The following is a 22108-nucleotide window of genomic DNA, read 5'->3' on the forward strand; positions in this document are numbered from 1 at the left end:
CTACCAGGCAGTGTTACAAGATCCATATACACATCTTTATTCAGTGAAGTGAAACGGTGTGCAGATACACGGTGCATGCCATTTCCGGGGTTTTCATAAAACATGCAATTTGTTTTGTTTATAGTAACTCACTCTGTATTAAATCACAATAATCTGGTCACATAATCAAGATTAAGTCTGCTTTTTTTATAAAATAATTATTCAGGACCTCTTCCCAGATCATTGTGATTAGATTCAGACACTGATTTCTCTGCATTTTCTATGTGGTTGGCATTGAACAAGTGAATCAGCACTTGAATATTTTTCCAAGTTCTCATCTAGCAACAGTACCAAACGCTGGATCCAGTAAAAATGTTGTATATCCCTTTCTCCTTCTTCACTGCAGTTATGCATATTTTCTTTCTTTTGTTGCTTAGTGCATTCAAGGAATTGGACATATTTCAAACTGCGAATTCATGATCCTCATGCTCATTTACTGGATGCACATAATGCATTTGAAATGAAATAATACTCCCATTTTAGGGAAAGAATGTGTAGATACTAAAAAAACTCTAACCTGAAAGCAAGGTATTTAGGTTTTATCACCCCATAAATATTAGGGGTTATGGTTTGCAGGAAGAAAATGAAAATAACTCACCAAAAGCCCTTTTAAGCATGCATGCTACATGTACAATCAGTGCCCTGCACAAGCTGCAATTTCAAGTTAGCGAATAATTATACCCCTTCACTTTGCTCCCCTCTTCAAGTTATGGACTCCTTGCTGCTGTATTTCAATAGGTGTTAGTTGCCCTTCAATGTCTGACTCAACTGCCTATCATTCATATCTGAACTTTGCCAATTAAATGGCAAGTTGTTCAACTGCAGTTGGCACCATGTTGAGGTCAGATGCTACATGTCATCTAATTAATGCATACTTTCAGGAGTAACCAGGTAACAGTCTTGAGCAGGAATTCAAATTTACATTCCTCTCAGCTTAGGGGAGCTATAGCCTATTGTTATCCCGACTGAGATTAGCTAACTCGTCATTATCCAGCAACTGAATCTTTCATAGTCTATATCTCTGTGCTACTAATTAGATGATTTCACTAAGATACTGGATGACCAGAACTTAATTTTAAATGACATTTAAAATGTGTTTTGGGCCAAGTCGTTCAATTTATCAATTATCTAAAATCAAAACATGTCATTGTGAGCTTCCATCTTTTGTTTTGGTTGGGGGGGGGGGGGGGGGGGAGTAACTGAAAGGCATAGGATTTAAATATGAACAGCCTCACATTGAATAAATATTTATTCAGTTTCACTCAATGAGTTTGACAATTTTCCCCAATTCCCAGAACATACACTACCATGAATTCCAAGCAACCTATTGCCATATTAACTAGAGACAACCTCTGAAACACTGCAGTCTCTGCCCTTCCTATTACATCTGACCCAAATTTCTGACATCAGCATTAGCCTCAGTTGGAGCACATTAGGCATTACATACTAAATTTATCTAATGTAGCTCCTCAGAGAGGCCCTTGCAAAACAGTCTATCTTGCCTTTTCCCATAATATTAAATGTGGCAAAACATACCCTAAAGAGAAAGGGCAAGTTGAAGTGCAAGCAGCACATGGGATTCCAACGAAAATCTCTAGAATGGTAGTAAATATTGCCAGTTAATTGAATAAAATTGCAATATATCAGTATGTTTGGAGCCACATATAGAAATGTTGGGCAAGATATTTTCAGTGATGTCAGATAGTAAATAAAGCTGACATAGTCCCAGAGGACCAAAGGGCTGCTCTCTTATTACAGAGACACGACTAGTGGCAAGTTTCACCTGAAGGAAACGACATCTCAGGCCAGGGTTGAGGTTGGGAAGATAGAACCTTCATGGTAACCTCAGCCAGAATGGGAAATTGAACCCGTTCTGTTGTCCTCATTCTGCACTGCAAACCAGCTAACTAAGCTAACCAATCCCCAGTGTGAAATAAGAATGAAAAATGTCACTGGGGCACTGAAGATTTAAAAAGAAAACGTTTTAGAATATTGCATGCATACATGCAAGGGTTGTTGCCAAAATATTTTAAATTAGAGGAGACAACATTTTGTGAAAGGATAGTTCAATTTTGTAGAAGCTAGTGGAAAGTACTGGATCACTTACTCAAACTAGTCAACCAATCTTAGGTTTTCAGTTGTTTCAGAAGCACACTAAGTCCCAGTGACAGCTGTACGTACCCGTTTGTGTATGCGCAAACAGCTTCCATCATAAAAGCAGATACACTTTCATTCTGTTACTATTCCTCTTCTGCCCAACTTTTCAGCTAGAACTAAAATGCAGCAAAAAAAATAGGGTACAGAGAGGTTACAGATATCTCCAATAAAATCACCAGTTGATTGGACTATATCTGACAGGTAAAATGGATTATAGGTTTTCCATCAAATTTCCTCTCCTACTTCTGAAAGCATCAATTCTCAACAGGATACAGTTCCACAAGAGCTGGCAGCAGCACTCTTCTTCAACCAAACAGTTATCTTTATGTGTGGCAAAACTGTATCAGGCAATTTGACTTATCAACCACAGTACTTTTTCCAGATGGAATTGCCGGGTAAAGTCAAGAACAGAAGCCCTGCCTGATTTCCTTAGTTCAAGGAACTTTAAAAAAGTGTTGTAATTTTACATTTTATCACTTAAACTGAAAGAAATTTAATTTCATACAAGTGGTTATTTGGAACTAAATTTTTAGCTCTCTCAGAAAAATGCAAGATGGCGGGCCAATTATAGCAATTAACACCATTGTGGAAGGAACCTAGTAGCACAGCACGATAACAAACCTGGTACTTCATTGTCAGGAAAGCCTGGTACAACGGTGAATGATTCTTTCACTCAGTAGGCCTTTAAGGAACTTGCAAACAATAATTTTTCTATCCTTCATACACTTCCCCACGCTTGTTGCAACCTTCTCTAACTTGAGGTGCTCCTTTGGGATGGCAGAAAGAGAAAAATAGGTTCCAACTAATGACAGGCCTGAGTGACCGGGTTGAATGGCAAACACAATCTCTGAATACAGGCTGCAACCAGTTAATTAAAATAGTATTAGAATTACTCAATATGGGCAACTCCTTCTAACAGTAAGATGTTAGCCAAGCCCAACAATGAACCAACAAAGCCAGAGTAATATTAAACTTTCACGTGTGCAACAGGTTACAAAAATCATAGTAGACCAGTCTGTACTAAATGACAGCACCTGGTATTTTCAGAAAAGTGAAACTGCTGCTCCTAACACTATTTTGTAATATAAAATGACTCAAGTATTTTCCCCAGTGCATGAAATTTTAAAGTCCTATATTCACTGGTATAATTGTGTCTGGAAAAAAAATATATTTAACTCTGGTACAGAACAAGTGAAAATAGGGCCAAAGAAAGCATAGCAGGTTCTGATGAATTCAGTACTCCCACAAAATAGCATGCTGTCGAAAGTGAACTACACAAAGGCAGATAAATGCTAAGTGGATGAAATTGGTAAATATTATTCATCTGTTGTACAGTAAGGCAGGGACTTAATAATGCAACTGAATAAATCTTTGAATTGTAGTCACTCTTCAGCTACCTCTTTCAAAGTCTGCAAAGACAAAATAGGATTCTTTCCAATCTCTGGCATTGTTCTCTTACACAGTCACTATGCCATATAAATGAAAGTGTTTATGTCCGACTCATCCCTTCTAATATATTTGTGCTCTATCAGCCATTCAATTTGTTCTTTGATCATTTTTTTCTGTGGCAAAAACATATTTTTCAGTATTTCTACAAGTTCTGTCTGGAGTTGAGCATTTGTGATTTTTTTCCGCATCTTCATAATTTGTATGATCGCTTCCTAGAAATGTAAACAAAAGGAATCAAAATTTCAAACTGCAAATCAATTTACAGAATAACTTCAGGTATGTTATGTTTCTATTTAAACGTGGAAATATTCAACTTCCTTCAGAATCAAAGTAAAGCTTTAAGACACAAAAAGTTAAAAAAACCTCATCAATAAATCTCAATCTAAAACTCATTTGTTACTTAAAGGAAGAGGAAAACCCTATAGAATTGGACAATGGCCAAATATTGAAGCTTGCTTTTCCCAGATATTTCAACAAATTTTTAACAACCGTTAGACTGCGAATTTTCTCAACATACAGGACACATTCTGAAGCTGCTCATTCCCTCATGTTTAATAAGCACCAAGGTCCCTTGGAGGGCACTTCTTTGCAATAGCATTTTGGTAACCAACATATGCTTCTTAACCCAATGCTTGTGTGATGATGCCAAACTGGAAGGGAACTCGAGCAGAGAATGATACCAAGAGGCTTCAACAGGAATTAGATAAACGCATGTGCTAGAACATGGCAGATGAAATATGACGTGAGTAAATATAAAATTACTCCCTTTTGTAGGAAGAAAAAGGTAGAATATTTCTTAAATGGTGAGGGGGTTGGGAAGAGCAAGTGTCAGAGGAACTTAGGTATCCTTGTTCCTAAGCCAATAAAAGTTAGCATGCAGGTACGGCAAACAATTAGAAAGGCAAATGATATGTTGGCCTTCATCACGGGTGGATTTGAATACAGGAGTAAAGACGTCTTGCTGCAATTGCATAGGACCTTGGTGAGACCTTACCTCAACTATTCTATATATTTTTGGTCTCCTTACTAAAGCAAGGATACATTTTACAGAGGGAGAGCAGTCGGGGTTCACTAGATTAATTCCGGGTGTGGTAGGATTGTTTATTTGAGGAGAATGGGTCTGCTTACTCCAGATTTGGAAGAATAAGAGATGACCTCATTGAAACATACTAACTTCTTAAAGGGCATAATAGGATAGATGGAAATGATTTCCCTAGCTGGTTAATCTAAAACTAGTGACATAATCTCAGGATAAGGGGCAGTCTATTTAAGACAGAGGAGGGGGAATTTCTTTTCTCACAGAGTGGTGAATCTTTGGAATTCTTTACCACTGAACTGTGAAAGCTCAATCACTGAACACATTCAAGACAGAAATTGAGAGGGTTGTGGTGACTAATAACATCAAGGGTTATGGAGATAGTGTGGGATAGTAGCTTTGATGTACATGATCAGCCATTATGTAAATCTGCAATAATGGAACAGGCAGTTCTAAGACCTCGCTCAAATTGTCATCCTTTATACTTGAACCCCGAAAGGGAATATTGCTAAGTTATTGAATCACCAGAAACGTTATAGCCATCTTTCTGAATTCATCCAAAACACATTCCCCCCAACTAAACGTTCCCAGGCCACTTACACCTTTTAGACCCTGATCCGACACCTCTGGGACCTGATCCACCCTCTCACCAGCTTCAGACTCGATATGACACACCCCCACCCCAAAACATCCTGGACTAACATTCTCCCTCAGCTGCGTAGCCAATGAAATCTCCACCCAAACTGACTGGCATGCTGATGCACAGGTTCCATTTCTGGAAGCTGCTGGACGTCTGCGCACCAGCTCGAAAGTTTAGAGGGAATGGTGAGTGGGTCCCCACTCCTCCTTTACTCAACCTGGGAGCTGATGCCCTTCACTCATCTTGGAGCCTAACTGCCTACCCTGCCTGCAACCTAAACCCACACTTTCCTTATGTTCGTATTATTTGACAGCAACTGACTATTGCAAAAAAGGGCATTGGTTTTCCTTCCTCTAATAGTTCTGCTCTACAAGTAAGTCTCTTCATTTCTGAAAGATTCCTGATCAGAATTTCCTGTTAGAAATGCAATCTCACTTTGCTACTCATTGTAAAATCAGGTGCAGTGTATACTGCTAATGGACAAAGCAAACCAGTCTGAATGTAAAGGCATAAAATTATCCTGTACATTTCAAAATACTAATGTTAACAATTTAAAAATGTTAATCGTAACAAATGTTATTTTTAGAAATTTATACTCTTAAAAAACTTTTTATACTCTTTATAGACTAAACTATACCTGCGTGCGTAATATTCTCAGCTGGACTATTCCTTCATTTTCTTCTTCTCTCATTCTTTCTGTAGTTAGCTGTAATCTTCCAATTAAATTAATTTTCCCCCTCTTCTGAACTTTGCTGTTCTTGCTGGAAGAAAGACATGCATGCTATTGAATATTGTCACAATATAAGATACAGACAACTCATTTCTAAATCTTAAACTAATTGAAAAGCCTTGGACTCGGGTTTAAAAGGGAACAGTTAAAAAATGAACTGAGACACTTTAAAATGGCTGCCAAAATTATCAGTTCTGAAAGTAGACAGCTCAAAAGGAATTTACAAAGGACTATCAAAATAACACGAGTAAAACTATCTATCACACTTTGAAAAGGCTAATGCAAAGGTATTATCTAAACATTGAAATTCAACATCTAGAACGTATAGCTCACAACATGATCTTCAAAATCTCTGGGAACGAGACTTCTTGACCAGAGGTATTGCTGAAATACAGGCTTAAATCTAAAACTCATTTTGCAAAGAAGAGAACTGAAACCTTCCTACCCATATTAATGATAACAATAGACAATTGAAACTTTGACTAAAAAAAAATGGAATGTCGCCATGGGGGCCAACAGCCACAGACACCGAAATCTCCTTCCTATGAAAAGCCATGACTATAAGCTGGTGTTTATTTGCTGCAAAAGTCAGGAAAATCTGGTAACTTTGCTGAGAAGAATGCATTGCAGAACATAAAAGCAAGTGGTATGGTAAGTTCTGCAAAAGTGATTAGCCCCAAGAAAATAAACTATAAAGAGATCTTAAAATGTGGAAATATATACTTACACAAGTACATCCAAGAAAACTGTACTTTTAGTTCCACCTCCACACACTGTGTACCTTGGCCGGGGGGGGGGGGGGGGGGGTTGTGTGTGTGTGTGTGTGTTGCAGAATTTAAGATGGATTTTTATTTGATAAACATTTATATTTTATTTGAGTGAGTGAATTTCAATTAATTGCTTAATTTTGATTAACACAAGGTTTGTCTGGCTTGGCTTTTTTGTAGCTTTAATGCATGTTCAAGTATGCATTGCACTGGGAATAAAATGCATATCTGTTTAAAAATTCAAAGTTATACCAACTTCATAGAGAAAATTATATATCTGCCCAGATTTGGTCTTAGTAAGACAATGTGTTTGTGTAGGAGAGGGGAGACTACAGGTTCTCACATTTTGTCTCAAGTATTATAAACAAGTATCATAGAAAATTAGTTGCATCTGCTAAGGATTCTTGAATTCAGCTTTTGCCAACATTTGACACAATAATAAATACATCATGTTTTCAATTCTTAGAAGTAGTGAAAACATACAGTTAATCAAACACCAAGCTTCATGGAAACTCAAGGCCTCACGATGGGAAGCATACTGTTTCCTTCTAAACTGCAAGGTAGTTCCCCTCCACACTCAAGCTTTTTCAGGGCTAGCTTGACCTGTTGCTCAAATATCAGAAACACCTCACTCTTCCATGATACTCTGAGGTTGACTGGACACTTTTCAGGATGGAAAATGGCACCCTTAGGCCTATTCATGAGTTTGCGATATTCAGTGAACAACGATTTGATTGGGTAGCCATATCCAACAGAACACCTGGATTCCCATGATTTAGTGAGGTGGCACAGATGTCCGTGTCTTCTTTAAGCAGCCCATTAGGGAACAGGCAAACAAAGCTGCACAAATATATGGACATGGCATTGCTATCAATATTTGGTAGTTGCGAAGGTAGAGGCACTAGGAATGTATAAAATGCACTCACAAGTGTTTATGTCAATTCACTATTTATGTACAGAGTCAGAGCACAGAAACAGGCCCTATGGCGCAACTCTTCCATGCTGGCCATGTTGCCATATTAAAACTAGTCCCACTTGTCTGCATTTGACCCATATTCCTCCAAACCTTTCCTATTCATAAACCTATGTAAATGTTGTAACTGTACCTGCATCCACCACTTCCTCTGGCAGTTCATTCCACTTACCAAACACTAAAACGGTTGCCCCTTATGTCCTTTCTAAAACTTTCTCCTCTCACCATAGAAGTATGCCCCCTAGTTTTGAACTTACTCACTGCAGGGAAAAGATCCTTGCTATTCACGTTATCTAAGCCCCTCGTGATTTTACAAACCTCTATTCTTCCAGTTCTTGTCAAGTAAAACAGTCATAGTTAAAATAGAGCGTACAGAGAGTATAAGGCATTGAAGCAAGGAGGTAATGATGAGCTGTTTAAAGCATTAGTTAGGCCACAGCTGATGTATCGTATGCAGTTCTGGTCACCACACGTGGGGCTGGAGTGATTCAGCTAAGAGAGACGAGATAGGCTTCGGTTGTTTCCCTTAGAGCACAGGAGCCGTGGTGAGGGGGTGCCTAATTGGGGCACACAAAATCATGAGGGGGCATCGATAGAATTTCCTCCATCTATTCTTTCTCCTTTAATAACCGTGGACCCAGTTTTAAGATAAGGAGCAGGAAGTTTAGAGGGGATTTAAGGAAAATTTATTTCACCCATAGGCTGGTTGCTATCAGGAATTCACTGCTTTAAAGGGTGGTAGAGGCAGGAACTCTTGTGATATTTAAGAAACATTTAGATGAGCATTTGAAATGCGATAGTGCACAAGACTATGAGACATGTGCTGGAAAATGGGGCCAGAATAGATAAATGCTTGTTGAGTGGTATGGTCACAAATGGGCCAAAGGGTTTTTTCTGTGCTGTAAAAAAAAATCTGACTCTTTGAGATTGCTGATGTGCACCTTGGGCAACCTGGCTGCTACACAGATTAACTCTACTGTAGACACCACCAGGCTGTATATTACTCTGAAACAAGTCTAACATGTTTTCTAATTTCTTTTTGAGCAAGGCTGCATGGTCACACTTAGTGGTTGGTCCAATGGAAATGAATTAAAGAAATGGCACACATTTTGTCCACACAGTTGCGCTTACTGAGGTTCCTTGCCAGGCTTGCAGGTATAAATATTGGTGTTGACCTTGAGGTATTGCAATACCATCAGGCATTCACACTGCATACGAAAATCAGACAAGTCCTTGGCCATCCCTTGACATTCATGCAGTAATCAACTACGTAGAATTTGAAGGACTCAGGCATCTTATTGGGCACTGATTTATGGCGGGACAGCTGGGAATAGAGTTCAAAATCAGCAATAAATAGAAAACTCTTTGTTCAGTGACACTATAAATATCTTTAAGAGCACTCATCTCTTCTGACAGCTCTCGTGTGTCTACAGGCTGAATAGTTTCTTACCATTGGTGATTTGCATCTGCAGGTACGCTGTTAACCAGACTGACCTTCACTTCGCCTTTTAACGTATTTCCACATTTATTTTAGTGAATCACTTCAACTTCCTTCCTACAGAATATTCAAAGCCACCTTTCGACTTACTTCGCTTCAGAATGTTCATGAATTATGATGGTAGTTGCTAATACTCCCTATGTATTTAGCCTCAGTACATATGCACCAACATTATGTGTTTTTATTTTATTGGCTCATGGGCTGTGAGCATTGCTGGCAAACCACCATTTATTGCCTTTAAACATATCTCAAGTCTGTGCAGTTTATCATTGAATAAACGCCCCACCAACAAATCTGTATAAATTATTTCTTAATTTTCTTTTCCTCTTGCTCACTTCCAAGATAGAAATACAAACAGCATATGGCTGAAATCACCAAGTTAATTCCCTGGGAGCCACTTTAATTGTCACACATTCGTAAAGTTGGACTGACATCCCTTTGCCTGAAAGGACAATACTGCTTGTGTTTTGCATTGGCTTTTCTGGTTACAAATCTTTGAAGTCTGAAACGATTAATAATTTTATATTTCATCTCATTGTGGATGCAACAGAAAACCTTCAGTACTCAAATTAATTTCTGATAGATGTAAGATGGCAAATGAGAAACTAGATACAGGATGCAATGAAATAATTCATCTGATTAGAAAATTGAAGTTAAAGGAAATTACAGTTCTAATTTAAAAAAAAATACTTCTTTTAATACTTACATTAAAGAAAAGTCCTGGTTTACTGAGAAAAGAGTGCCTTCTGTAAAATCTTTGGGTGAGCTGACCTGAGGTTCATGGAGTAAAACCTGACGTTTCAGTTTTGGAAAAGCTACAAGTGACTTTTGGAACAAAAACAAAAATAGTAAGATTAATGGTCTCTTAATTAGTGAATATGATGACAAAAATAAACTTGCATTTGTTTAGCACCTGGTTCTATGAGGTAAAAACATGTAGGAACAGCACAGTCAAAGATGTGACTATTTTTAAATAGAGGCTTCTACAGGTGCGGAGAGTTTTAAGGAGAGAGTTCCAAAGCAAGGGAACAATATATTTAAAGGTAGTGAAGGTGAAGACATACAAGGGATATCAATTAGAAGACACTGAAACTGGGGAAAATGCGGTAGTAGGATGGGCAAGGCACAGACTTTGGTTTCAACATAAAACAGAATACTGAAAGAAAACAGCAATCACTCGGCACAGAGAAGGCAGGCATGGGTATATGAACCATCAAAATCTGTATTTTCTCTTTACGAATGCTAAATCATTCTGTTGCACATTTCCAACACCTTCCATTTTTATTTCAGATATCTAGCATATGAAAAGTTTCCATTTCATTTTACTTTTTGAATTCAATATGTTGGGGTTGGAAAAACGTAATTAACAGAGGAGTAAGGCTTATTATTACACATTAAAGCTGTGCTGTGTATGATTTAGAACGATATAATTTGGGGGTATTAGGTAGGTGGTCATTTGGGGATTAGGGCGCAGAGTTGCAGGATGATTTTGGTTAGCTGGAACTCAAAAAGTTCTGGACCATCTACAATTATGTAAAATAACTAGACATCAGTGTTAGCTATGATGTCAAAGTAGGCAGAGAAGAAGCTGAACTAGTTGTCAACAGCTAATACATGGATACGAGGTCTAGTGGAGCAGAGGTCCAGGTTCAAGTCCCAACTGCTCCAGAAGTGTGCTATACCAATTTCACACAGGTTGGTTAAAATAACTAATCACAGATGATGACTTCAAGCTTATAAATGCTGTCATTGAAACACAGCCTTTAGCTGGGAAGAGGAATAGAGCTTGAAATAAATGCAAGATATAGAAACTGGAAATCTGAAAAAAAAAACAGAAAATGCTGGAACTATTCAGTAGAGCAGGCAGCATCCATGGAGATGGAAAAAGAAATAACAATTCAGGTTAATGCAGAATGCAGTCATCAGAATGCAGTCTAAAAAAAAAATGCAAGTCAAGCTTACAGTTGTCTAACAATATACACAGCTATGAAGACGGATAACTCAAATAAAATTATCTTTGTAATCTGTAATATCACTCACTTCCTCCCACCCAATGCCAAAACCTTTATCAACAGGTTTGTTTCCTCCAGACTACCATGCTTTCATGGCCAGCTTCTCATCTGCCATAAAGTTAGCAAACCAAAAACTTTATTGCCTGTTTACTATACCACACAACAAGTCAGATTCACCATCACACATCCTGCTAATGCTCACAAAATGGTTTCCAGATTGTCAACGATTGAATTTAGTGTTTAAATTCCAGAAGTGGACACAATATTATTTTAAAAAATGTTAAAAGGGAGGGTAGCTATTTAGCCCTTTGGTGCAACAGCAACTCACTTACCCTCATTACTCCAACATTTCCTTGAAACCCAGCAAACGTTTCTCTCAAGACAATTAATCATTTCTCTTTTGAAGGTAATGATTGAATCTACTTCCACTTCTTGTGCATAAAGAGTTTGATGCATTTGATTCTTGATCCTTCAGCCACTGGGAACAAGACTGTCCCCATCTACTTTGTACACATACACACGATTTTGAATATCGTCATCAAATCTCTTGTCAACCTTCTTAATCTATCAAAATAACTGAAATCGCTCATCTCTCAAACCATTCATGCAAACTTTCATTGCATCCTTCACATCCTCTCTAAAGCAAAGTGCCCAGAATTGAACAATACTCTACAACTGAGATTGAAATCAGTGTTTCATAAAAGTTTATCATAACTTCCTTTCTTTTGCATTTTATTCCCTCATTTATAAATTCTATCATCCCATATGCTTTAGTAACTGCTTTCTCAACCTGCCCTGCCACCTTGAGTAATTTGTACACATAACTCCAGGTCCTCTGCTCCAGAAATACTCAAATCAGGGAGCATCTCTGCTTGAATTGTACATTTTGTTTTACATTGCCTCTCCTCACTCTTCCTAACAAAATAAACAATTTCATGCATATCTGCATTAAATTCCATCTGCTACTTATTAACTGCACACCCTCATCAAGCCAATAAAATTCCATACTTTATATTACTGTAGCAAAATACTCAAGTAATTTAGTTAAGCAGTCTTCCTTCAATAAAGCTATGCTGATTTTCCTTAATTAATCTGCATTTATCCAAATTACTGTTAATCCTGTCCCCAAATGTTTCTAAAACCTTTCCCAGTACCAGCAGCATGATTGACTTGCAGTTCCTGACTTTATCCTTGCACTCTATTCTTTCCAACAGGATATAACATTTGTAATTCTCCAATCTTCTGGCACCAGGAAGATAATGGCCAATGTCTTTGCTATTTCCACCCTGACTTTCATCAACATTTTTGGATGCACCTCACTCAGTCCTGGTCACTTATCAACTTCAAGTACAACCAGCTTTTCTAATACTTCCTCTTAATTTTTACTTCAACCAGTCTGCCAACTACCTCCATTTCACTATGGCTTGAGCAGCACCTTCTTCTTTAGTATCAAATGATTTAAAGTATTCTGCTTGAAGGAGAGGGGCATTGCTAAGGTGTGCAATTAAATCACATTCTAGACCTCCAATTGTCCCTACACCTACTTTCGACTATTTATATGCATATAGATTACTTTTGAATTCCCTCTTATGTCAACCACCAGTCTCTCCTCTCCTTGCTTCTCATTTATTGGCTTTTCACTTCCCTTCTGAATATTTAGTCTCATGTAGAATGTCATACATATTGTTTTACTGCTCCATTTTCCTCTCTACCTTTTTTGTCATCCAAGGAGCTCTGAACTTGTTGGGCCTATTTTTCCAGGTCATGTCTAAGCACCTTGACTTTACCTGAACTATCTAAAGGCATCCCGTTATTTCCTTACAGTTTTGTCTGGCAATCCATCTGGCACAGGTCCATTCTCATCCCATTGAGTTTGACTCTCCTGCAGTTAACTTTTCCCCTAGGTCTGTAACATCCGTCAGCCCTAAAAATGCAAATTCCCAATCCTTTGACCACATTCTCTTAAGCACTGCCCCTCCTCTCTGTACCTACCCAAGACAACCCTCCTGTTTCTGTGCTTTTTGGTGTTTTTTGTTTTAACTGACTAGGGCCCATTTTTTAGAATTTTCACCTTAAAACATCCCCTTATCCTCTTTCAAAATCCTTCACCTAAACTAACCACTAAAGTATTTGATCACCTTCATTGTCTTCATGTTTCTCTCCCTCACATTTTTACAGCATTTTTATAAGGATAGAAAAATGTTTTACAGAAGTCTAAGTTATTGTTATAATCAAACTTCTACATTACCTGCACCTTCAAATGTAAAAGGAATCAATGATGTTTAGAAGAAAGTAGTGCAAGAGAAAGTAGTTGCTAAAGCAAATAACTTACCCATAATGTCCTCCTAAGTTCTGCATCTGGGAGTTCAGTTGCTAATTTTAGATTTTCAAAACTAATCTTTTCTCTTGGTCTTTGGTTCCAGGCAAACAGTACTGCCAGCTGAAATGTGGTAACCTCCAAATCATACTGGCCAACTTCATTTTTGAAAGTTATCTATTATTTCGGGGAGGAGTGGGGGTGAAGATAAGGAAATTATTCCATTATTATACATCAGCAAAAAAGACTGTATTCAGTTTTTTTCATTATATACACGATAAATTAAATTGAAATGCTAATAATAAAAATGACAAGTTGCATGATATTGAACAATTTTTGTAATTTTTAAAAACCTTTTATGCAAATTTAGCTTCCTAAGAAAAGTTCATTACATTACTGAATTGTTTACAGTCAACAATAACCAAATAGACTATTGCAACACTAACCATCTACACACTGATTAAAAAACCAGCAACAGATCAAATTGTCCACAAAATGTCAAGATAGTAAAGGTCAATTGGAAAACTGCCTAGAGGTTGTTTTGACTAATCTTTCCTATTTGACTCTTTCGATTGCATCAGGTACAATATTCTTCAATTTACTCATGAGATGTGGACGTCACTGGCTGGCTAGCATTTTTTGCCCATCCCTAGTTGCCCTTGAGAAGCTGGTGATGAGCTGCCTTCTTAAACCACTGTAGGCCACGCGCTGTAGGTAAATGCCATTAGTGAGGGAATTCTAGGATTCTGACCCAGGGACAGCAAGGGGATGGCAATATATTTCCAAGTCAGGATAGTAAGTGGCTTAGAGGGGAACTTGAAGGTGGTGGTGTTCCAATGTATCTGCTTCCTTGTCCATCCAGCTGGAAGCAGTTGTGGGTTCACAAGGTGCTATCTAAAGACCATTAGTGAATTTCTGCAGTGCATCTTGCAGATAAAACACACTGCTGTTGCTGATCATTAGTGGTGGAGGGAGTGGATGTTTGTGGATGTGGTGCTAATCAAGTGGCTACTTTGTCCTGAATGGTGTCAACTTTCTTGAGTACTGTTGGAGCTGCACTCATCCAGGAAAGTGAGGAGTATTCCATCACACTCCTGACTTATAGATGGTGGTCAGGCTTTGAACAGTCGAGTGGTGAGTTACTGGCAGCAGTAATCCTAGTTTCTGACCTCTTGTTGTAGTCTCTGTATTCATATTGGCAAGTCCAGTTCAGTTTCTGGCCAATGATAACACCTAGGATATTGACAATGGGGGATTCTGTGATCTTAACACCATTAAATGTCAAGGGGCAGGGGTTATATTGTCTCCTACTGGAGACGGTCATCGTGTGGCGTGTATGTTACTTACCACATATCAGCCCAAGCCTGGACATTGTCCAGATCTTGTTGCATTTGAACATGGACTGCTACAGTATCTGAAGTGTCCCCAATGGGGCTAAACACTCTGCCATCATCAGCAAATATGACCACTTCTGACCTTATGGTGAACGGAAAATTGTTGAAGCAGCTGAAGTTGGTCACTAGTAGTATACCATCCTGAGGAACTCCGGTAGAGATGTCTTGGAGTCGTGACGACTGACCTTCACCAGCCACAATCATCTTCCTACGTGCCAAGTATGACTCAAACCAGTCAGAGTTTGCCTCCTGATACCCATTGATTCCAGTTTTGCGAGGGTTCCTTGATGCCATACTCGGTTTAATGCAGTCTTGATGTCAAGGACTGTCGCTTTCACTTCATCTCTGGAATTCAGTGCTTTTGTCCATCTTTGAACCAAGCTTGTAATGAGGTCAGGAGCTGAGTGGTTCTGGCAGAACCCAAACTGGGCATCAGTGAGCAAGATACTGCTAAGTGGGTGCCTCTCCACCTATCTTCTCCTCTATCCATCTTCTATCCGCCTCCCCTTCTCTCCCTATTTATTTCAGAACCCCCTTCCCCTCCCCCATTTCTGAAGAAGGGTGTCGGCCCGAAATGTCAGCCTTTCTGCTCCTATGATGCTGCTTGGCCTGCTGTGTTCATCCAGCTCTGCACCTTGTTGTCTCAGATTCTCCAGCATCTGCAGTTCCTGCTATCGCTGCTTGATAGTACTGTTGATGACACCTTCCATCACTTTACTGATGACAGAGTAGACAGACAGGGCTGCAACTGGTCAGGTTGGATTTCTCCTGCTTTTTTTTTACAGGACAGACCAACACAATTTTCCACATTGTCAGTTAGATGCTAGCGTTGTAAGTGTACCGGAAGAGCTTGACTAGGAGAGTGGCAAACTCTGGAGCAGGCCACAATGCTGTCAGTCTCATAGCTTTTGCAGCACTGTCTCTAACCCCATTTCTTGATAATACATGCAGTGAATCAAATGGATTGAGGACTGGCATCTGTGATGCTGGGGACCACTGCGGGAGGCAGAGATTGCTGTACATTTGTCAGCTATATCTTTTGCACTGATGGGTTGGGCTCTTCCATTACTGAGGATAGGATATTTGTGGAGCCTTTTCCTCCTCTAGTGAGTTTTGTTTTTACTTGTCTACGACCATTCACAATTGAATGTGGCAGGAATACAAAGCTTAGAATTGATCTGCTGGTTGCGGGATTGTTTAGCTCTGTCACTTTCTGCTTATGCTGTTTGGCACCAAGTAGTCCTATTTGGTAGCTTCACCAGGTTTAGAAACAATTTTATCACTGCTAGCTGTCCTCCAGGACCTTGTATATTTCTGGCAGACACTTACATCATTGGAATCTTAGGGGAACACAACAAAGCCTAATGCTGCCAACTCTCTCAACATTTCCCAGAAGGAGCCAATGGCTAACAATCTAACAGCCATATGATCAAAATGTAAAGGAGATGGAAGCCCTATGGACTCAATATTGAGTTCAATAATTTTAGGGCCTAAACTCTCCCATGTCCTAGCCCCCTACCCCACATACCAGGCCTTGTTATCACATAGCCTGACACTACACACTACCTATGGTTAGTCATTAACAGTCCCCATTAACAACTATTCACCCTCCCAGCCAGATCGTTATCAACTCCTTTGTCTATCCAACAGCTCTTCTCTCTCTTCAGGCTCTATCCTATCGTTTACACCCTACCCCACCCACCCCTCCCTAATTTCTGCATATAAACTGACATTTCCTAGCTACCATTAGTTCTGTGAAACGGTCACCAGACCCGAAACATTAACTCTGATTTGTTCTTCACAACTGCTGCTAGACCTGCTGAGCTTACCCAGCAACTTCTGTTTTTGATTCTCTTAAATATATTTTATTTACATCTATTTAAGACAAGTAAGTTTTGCCAAAAAAGCTTAAAACTAGCAAGAGCATTATACTAATTAAAAATATTAGTTCAATTTCATGCCAAACTTGAACTAGCAATTTTAGAAAGCTGTTCACAAGCTTACTTATTCCTTTAACTTATTACCAGAATGCAAATAACATCACTTGCTGACTGACTCTTTTTTGTAAATATGAAGGTTAAGTTTATCAGCAAACTAAACAAAAGCTGTCTATGCCAGTCACATCATCCAATGGCTACACATCAAGATCAAAAGCATTCTGTTACTTACAATTCCATTAGACATGAGGTGATGCCAATGCAGCTTTCGACCACTGTGGTTTTTTTTGTAGAATTCTTCCACCTCGGGGATGAGGTCTTCTAGTTCAGTCGGCAGAGAAACAAACACTTTCTCGGAACTTCGTGACCAAGCACCAGCATTTAAAATCTTGATATTCACAGAATCCGCTAAATAGCATTAAGAGTTATAATTTAGTTTTTAGCATTTCTAATAAGCATCTCTCATACTCTCTTAGACTTTCATTTCTAGGAATAATAAATTTTTGATTGTGTTAAATTTAATCTGCAAAGGCACAACCACATTCTTTGAACATATTAAGCATTGAAATAGTGTAGTATTAACTTTTTAATTTTAAAAAAAACAGTAATCATTGGTGACATATATTCAAAAGAATGTTCTCTCTCAAAGTTTTAAAAAAAATACCTGGTAAGGCCAACTTATTGTTTTTGTGCATTTCTTTGAAGACTTGGTTCAGGTCTTCAGACACTTTAATGTCCTGGAACATTCTGGCCAACTTGTTCACATAGTCAGCAGGCATGCCTACTTCCTAAAACACACAATTATATATTTTTTTAAAAAGTTCTATCTTATAAAAATACGCAACACTAATAAATACAATGAAAAAAGATGTGAGCACTTTACTAGTTAAATTAAATGTATCAACTTACTGAATCAGTTTTAAACTATGTAAATCTGAAAGTACGATTCAATATATAAAACATACCCCAATTTGGGAGTATTGGATTTCACAGAATGTTTTAAGCCATTTTTACAATAATTGCATTCTAAATTTAAGAACAGTGACACCACCGGCTCGAACACACACTTACCAGAGTGGTAAGCTCCATGCCCTTGAAGAGCCAGAGCATGAGCCACAGCCAGAGAACAAGTCAGAACAAAAATACATCATTACCAAACCACTGGACGGACTCCATCACCTAAATTCCATCTAGGCGCGTACACAATAGATATGCATCACTTTAAACATTATGACATATTTTGCTCAAAAGAAAAAAATTGCAAGGGTAAGCTCGGCATTACAGACCAGTCAGATTAATTCCAGTGGTGGGTATCTTTTTGAAACAATTCATTGGAATAGAATTAATGAGGAAAATATGTAGGTTCACCTAGGAAGAGTCAGCATAGATTTCTTAATGAATTGAGATGTTTAACTAACTTCTTGAGATTTTGAAGAGGCAACAACAGATAGTCGAGGGGAGCAAAGTTATTGATGTGGTATGCATGGACTCCCAAAGGCGAGCAATACAATTTCATTCAATAGGCTTGAGACTGAAAATCTGTAAGACAGTAGTGACATGCATACAACATTGGTTGTGGGATAGGAAACAGAGAGTAATAGTTAATGGATATTTTTGGGTTGGAGGAAGGTTTGTAGTGGAGCTTCCCAGGAGCTGATTTTGGTACTCTTGGCTTTCCTGATATTCATTAATGATCTAGATCCCGATATGAAGGAAACAATTTCTCAGTTTGCATATTATACAAAACTTGGAAACAATGTAAACTGTTAGGAGAGCATAACACTATAAAGGACATTGACAAGTTGATGAGCAAGCAGATAGGCGGCTGATAAAGATCGATGTGGAGAAGTGCAAGATGATGCATTTTGGTAGAAAGAAAAATGGAGAAATAGAATATGGGCTAGAATAAAGGGCTACCCTAAAGGGTGTGGATGAAAGACCTGAATTTATATGTACACAGGTCATTAAAGGTGACAGCACAGATTGAGTGAGCAGTTAACAAAGCATACTGTATCCTAACTTTATAAAAAAATATGAAATACAGGAGCAAGGAGATTATACTGAACCAGTATAATACTCCAGCTTAGGAGTGTGTCATGTAGAATACTGAGTGCCACTCTTCAGGAAAGAGAGTGCAGCAAAGAGGTTTGAGAGAACAGTTCCAAGGATGAGAAATTTCAGTTATGGAGGTGGATGGAAGAAACTGGGACTGTTTTTCTTGGAGAAGAAAAAGGCCAAGACAGTTGATGCAAGCTTACAAAATTATGAGGGGCAGGACAGAGTAGACAGGGAGAAACTGTTTCCTCTTATAAAAGGATTAATAATGACAGGGCACAGATAAATGGTAATATGCAAATACAGCAAATGTCAAAAAAACCTTTTACACACAGTGAGCAGCTAAGATTTGGAATGCATTGCTTGGAAGTCTGGCGGAGCCAGTTCAATTGAGGTATTCAACAAGTCTTTGGGTGATTGTTTAAGTAGAAATAATATCAAAATTATGGAGAAAAGGCAGAAGGATGGATCCAAGTCAAAATGCTCAGGGAGCCAGTGTAGACACAATGGGTCAAATTATATCCTGCATCATAATAATCTCATTTATGTACTGCATGCCTCAATGTTTAATCCAATCAGAGCCCACTAATTAAACTTATCTTGTGACATAATAATATTCAGAAAGCACGCTAAAAAGTGTATAGTACAGACAAGCAAACTTTAAACATTATAACAGTCAAGGACAAGAAAAAATTATACAGTGCATTAAAATCATCCCTATTGTACCCTATTAAAATGTTCCATTGTATTTTGAATGTGCCTATTTTGCCCCTTTACTCTGCCCAAGATATTAGTAATAGTTAAGTTATTGTTAACATCAATTTTCAATGCACTTTTCATTTTAGTTCTGACAAATTATTTAGACTTGCTTGGTCTATATATTCATATTTATGTAGTTCAGAAAAATGCTCAGTTTGTAATCACTCTCATTAGAATTGTGAGGTTCTTTAATCTTCCAGAATAAGACCTCTCTCTTTCACTTCAGCCTGATTTGTATTGCTTTTAACTATTTTCATACTCTACTTAGTTACTAACACTCTCACCCAACAGACGAACGTTCCGTCCTATATTGAAGTTCAAAAGTGAAGCCTGGGATTGTGTGACAAATTAGCTAAAGGAGGAAAAAAATCGGGATTTGTTTATGTGTTTTGGTAGGGTTGGAGGAGCAGTACTGAACCCATGAACTGGTGTTGGCAGCATTATATAAAAAGCAGGACAAATCCAACCCAGCCAATTACTGCCCTATCAGTCTACTCTCAATCATTAATAAATTGATGGAAGGTGGCATCAATAATGCTATCAAGCAGCAATACCTGCTCAGTAGCACTGTGTTTGGGTTCCACCAAGGCAACTCAGTCCTGACTTCATTATAGCCTTGATTCAAACATGGATGAAAGTGCTGGAAGTGCTAAAGGCGCTGTGTTGAAACATCTACCTCTGTTGTTCTTCAGGTTACTTGGCAGGTTTATGTTTAGTTTCAATATCCTAATCAGTATCGTAATTTATAATTATATGACTTAACATCTTTCTCTCTGACCTAACATAAATATCTTCTGTTTTGTAGGGTAACCACATTCTCCTTTAATTAATGGTTTAAATTTCCAAAGTTTCAACTTTATTACTCACCAAGGGAGTCCATTTTTTATGAATCACTTATTGCGTGTGAAATGATATTTGTCCCAAATTTATTTGCTTAAATGTATATCTTTACCTTTCTCTTAATTTGGTTAAAAGTAATCATCCAGATTCACTTTCCTGAAATCATTTATCATTTAACATTGAAGGTTGAAAGCTTTCTGCAGTCTTTTCTCATAAGTCAAACTTTTTAACATATTAGATCAAGCCTTGTAGCTCTGTGTCTTGTGGCTATTCTGCAACTCTTGCTGACACAAGCTCGAAGCATGCTGCACTCCACCTGTTACGAGTTGACCCACAATACCATTCGAAAGGGAATTCCAGGATTTTGACTCAGTGGTAGTGAAGGAATAGCGATATATTTCCAAATCAGGATGGTGAATGGCTTGAGGGGAGCTTTGTGGTAAACTCATGTATCTGCCAGCCTTGTGTCAGCAAGAGGTGCAGCTACAAGGCTTGCCCTAATATGTTAAAAAGTTTGAGTTGTCAGCAAAGACTGCAGAAAGCTTTCAACTTTCAACGTAAGACGATAAACGATTTCGGGACAGTGAATCCGGAAGATTACTTTTGAAGAAATTAAGAGAAGGGTAAAGATATAAATTCAAGCAAATAAATTTGGGATAGCTATCAATTCACATACAGTAAGTGATTAATAAACAAAGGGCTCCCTTAGTGAGTAATAAAGTTGAAACCTTGGAAAGTAAACTGGAACAATAAAGTAGGTTGTAGTTACTTATGATATTTATGTAAGATATTTATGCAAGGTCAGAGAGAAAGATGTTAAGTCACATAGTGATTATTGTTGTGTACATAGTTTCTACCTTACAATACTGATTAGGATATTGAAACTAGACATAAAAATGCCAAGTCACCTGAAGAGCAGTGCAGGTAGATGATGCAGCATAGCATCTCAAACCTGGAATTCAGCTCTTTTGTCCATGTTTGAACCAAGGCTTAATGAGGTCAGGAGGTGAATTGCCCTGATAGAACTCAAACACACTGAGCAGGTTATTGCTGCTTGATAGTATTATCGATGCCACATTCTGTCAATTTACTGATGATCAAGAATAGACTGATGGGGCAGTAACTGGCTGGGTTGGATTTGTCCTGCTTTTATATAGTGCTGCCAACACCTACTTATGGGTCACTCTGTTCAGCACTGCTCCTCCAGCCCTACCAAAACACAAACTTTTTTGTCTCCTTTAGCCAATTTCTCATACAACCCCAAGATTTACTTTTGGACTTCACTTGTTGGCAATCACATGGAAATTTGTCAAATACTTTTTGTAAGACTGAGTACAGCTTGTTGTGGAACTTTCCACAGCCCAATCAAGTTACTGCTTCAAAGCCTATCACCATTGTCACATATTGTATAAATGCCAGGAACAACCTAATGAATTTAGGTCTGTATGGGTAAACTGGGGCATCTCAATAAACCAGAATTATTGTGATTAAATTAATCTTAAATA

General features: G+C 38.3%; 1 protein-coding gene across 1 annotated transcript in view; it reads right to left on the minus strand.

Moving 5' to 3' along the window:
• Positions 1-1214: 1214 nt before the first annotated feature.
• Positions 1215-22108, minus strand: part of LOC109927222 (cullin-5) — a 76369-nt gene continuing 55475 nt past the window's right edge. The window contains exons 13-18 of the mRNA XM_048597946.1: positions 17614-17737; positions 17182-17357; positions 13634-13795; positions 9996-10114; positions 5959-6082; positions 1215-3857 (exon numbers count right to left, since the gene is read on the minus strand). Coding sequence (XP_048453903.1) covers positions 3663-3857; positions 5959-6082; positions 9996-10114; positions 13634-13795; positions 17182-17357; positions 17614-17737 — 900 coding nt within the window. The 3' untranslated portion in view covers positions 1215-3662. The remainder of the gene's footprint in view (positions 3858-5958; positions 6083-9995; positions 10115-13633; positions 13796-17181; positions 17358-17613; positions 17738-22108) is intronic.

The sequence above is a fragment of the Rhincodon typus genome, chromosome 6 (assembly GCF_021869965.1).
Source record: "Rhincodon typus isolate 14 chromosome 6, sRhiTyp1.1, whole genome shotgun sequence".
Classification (NCBI taxonomy): domain Eukaryota; kingdom Metazoa; phylum Chordata; class Chondrichthyes; order Orectolobiformes; family Rhincodontidae; genus Rhincodon; species Rhincodon typus.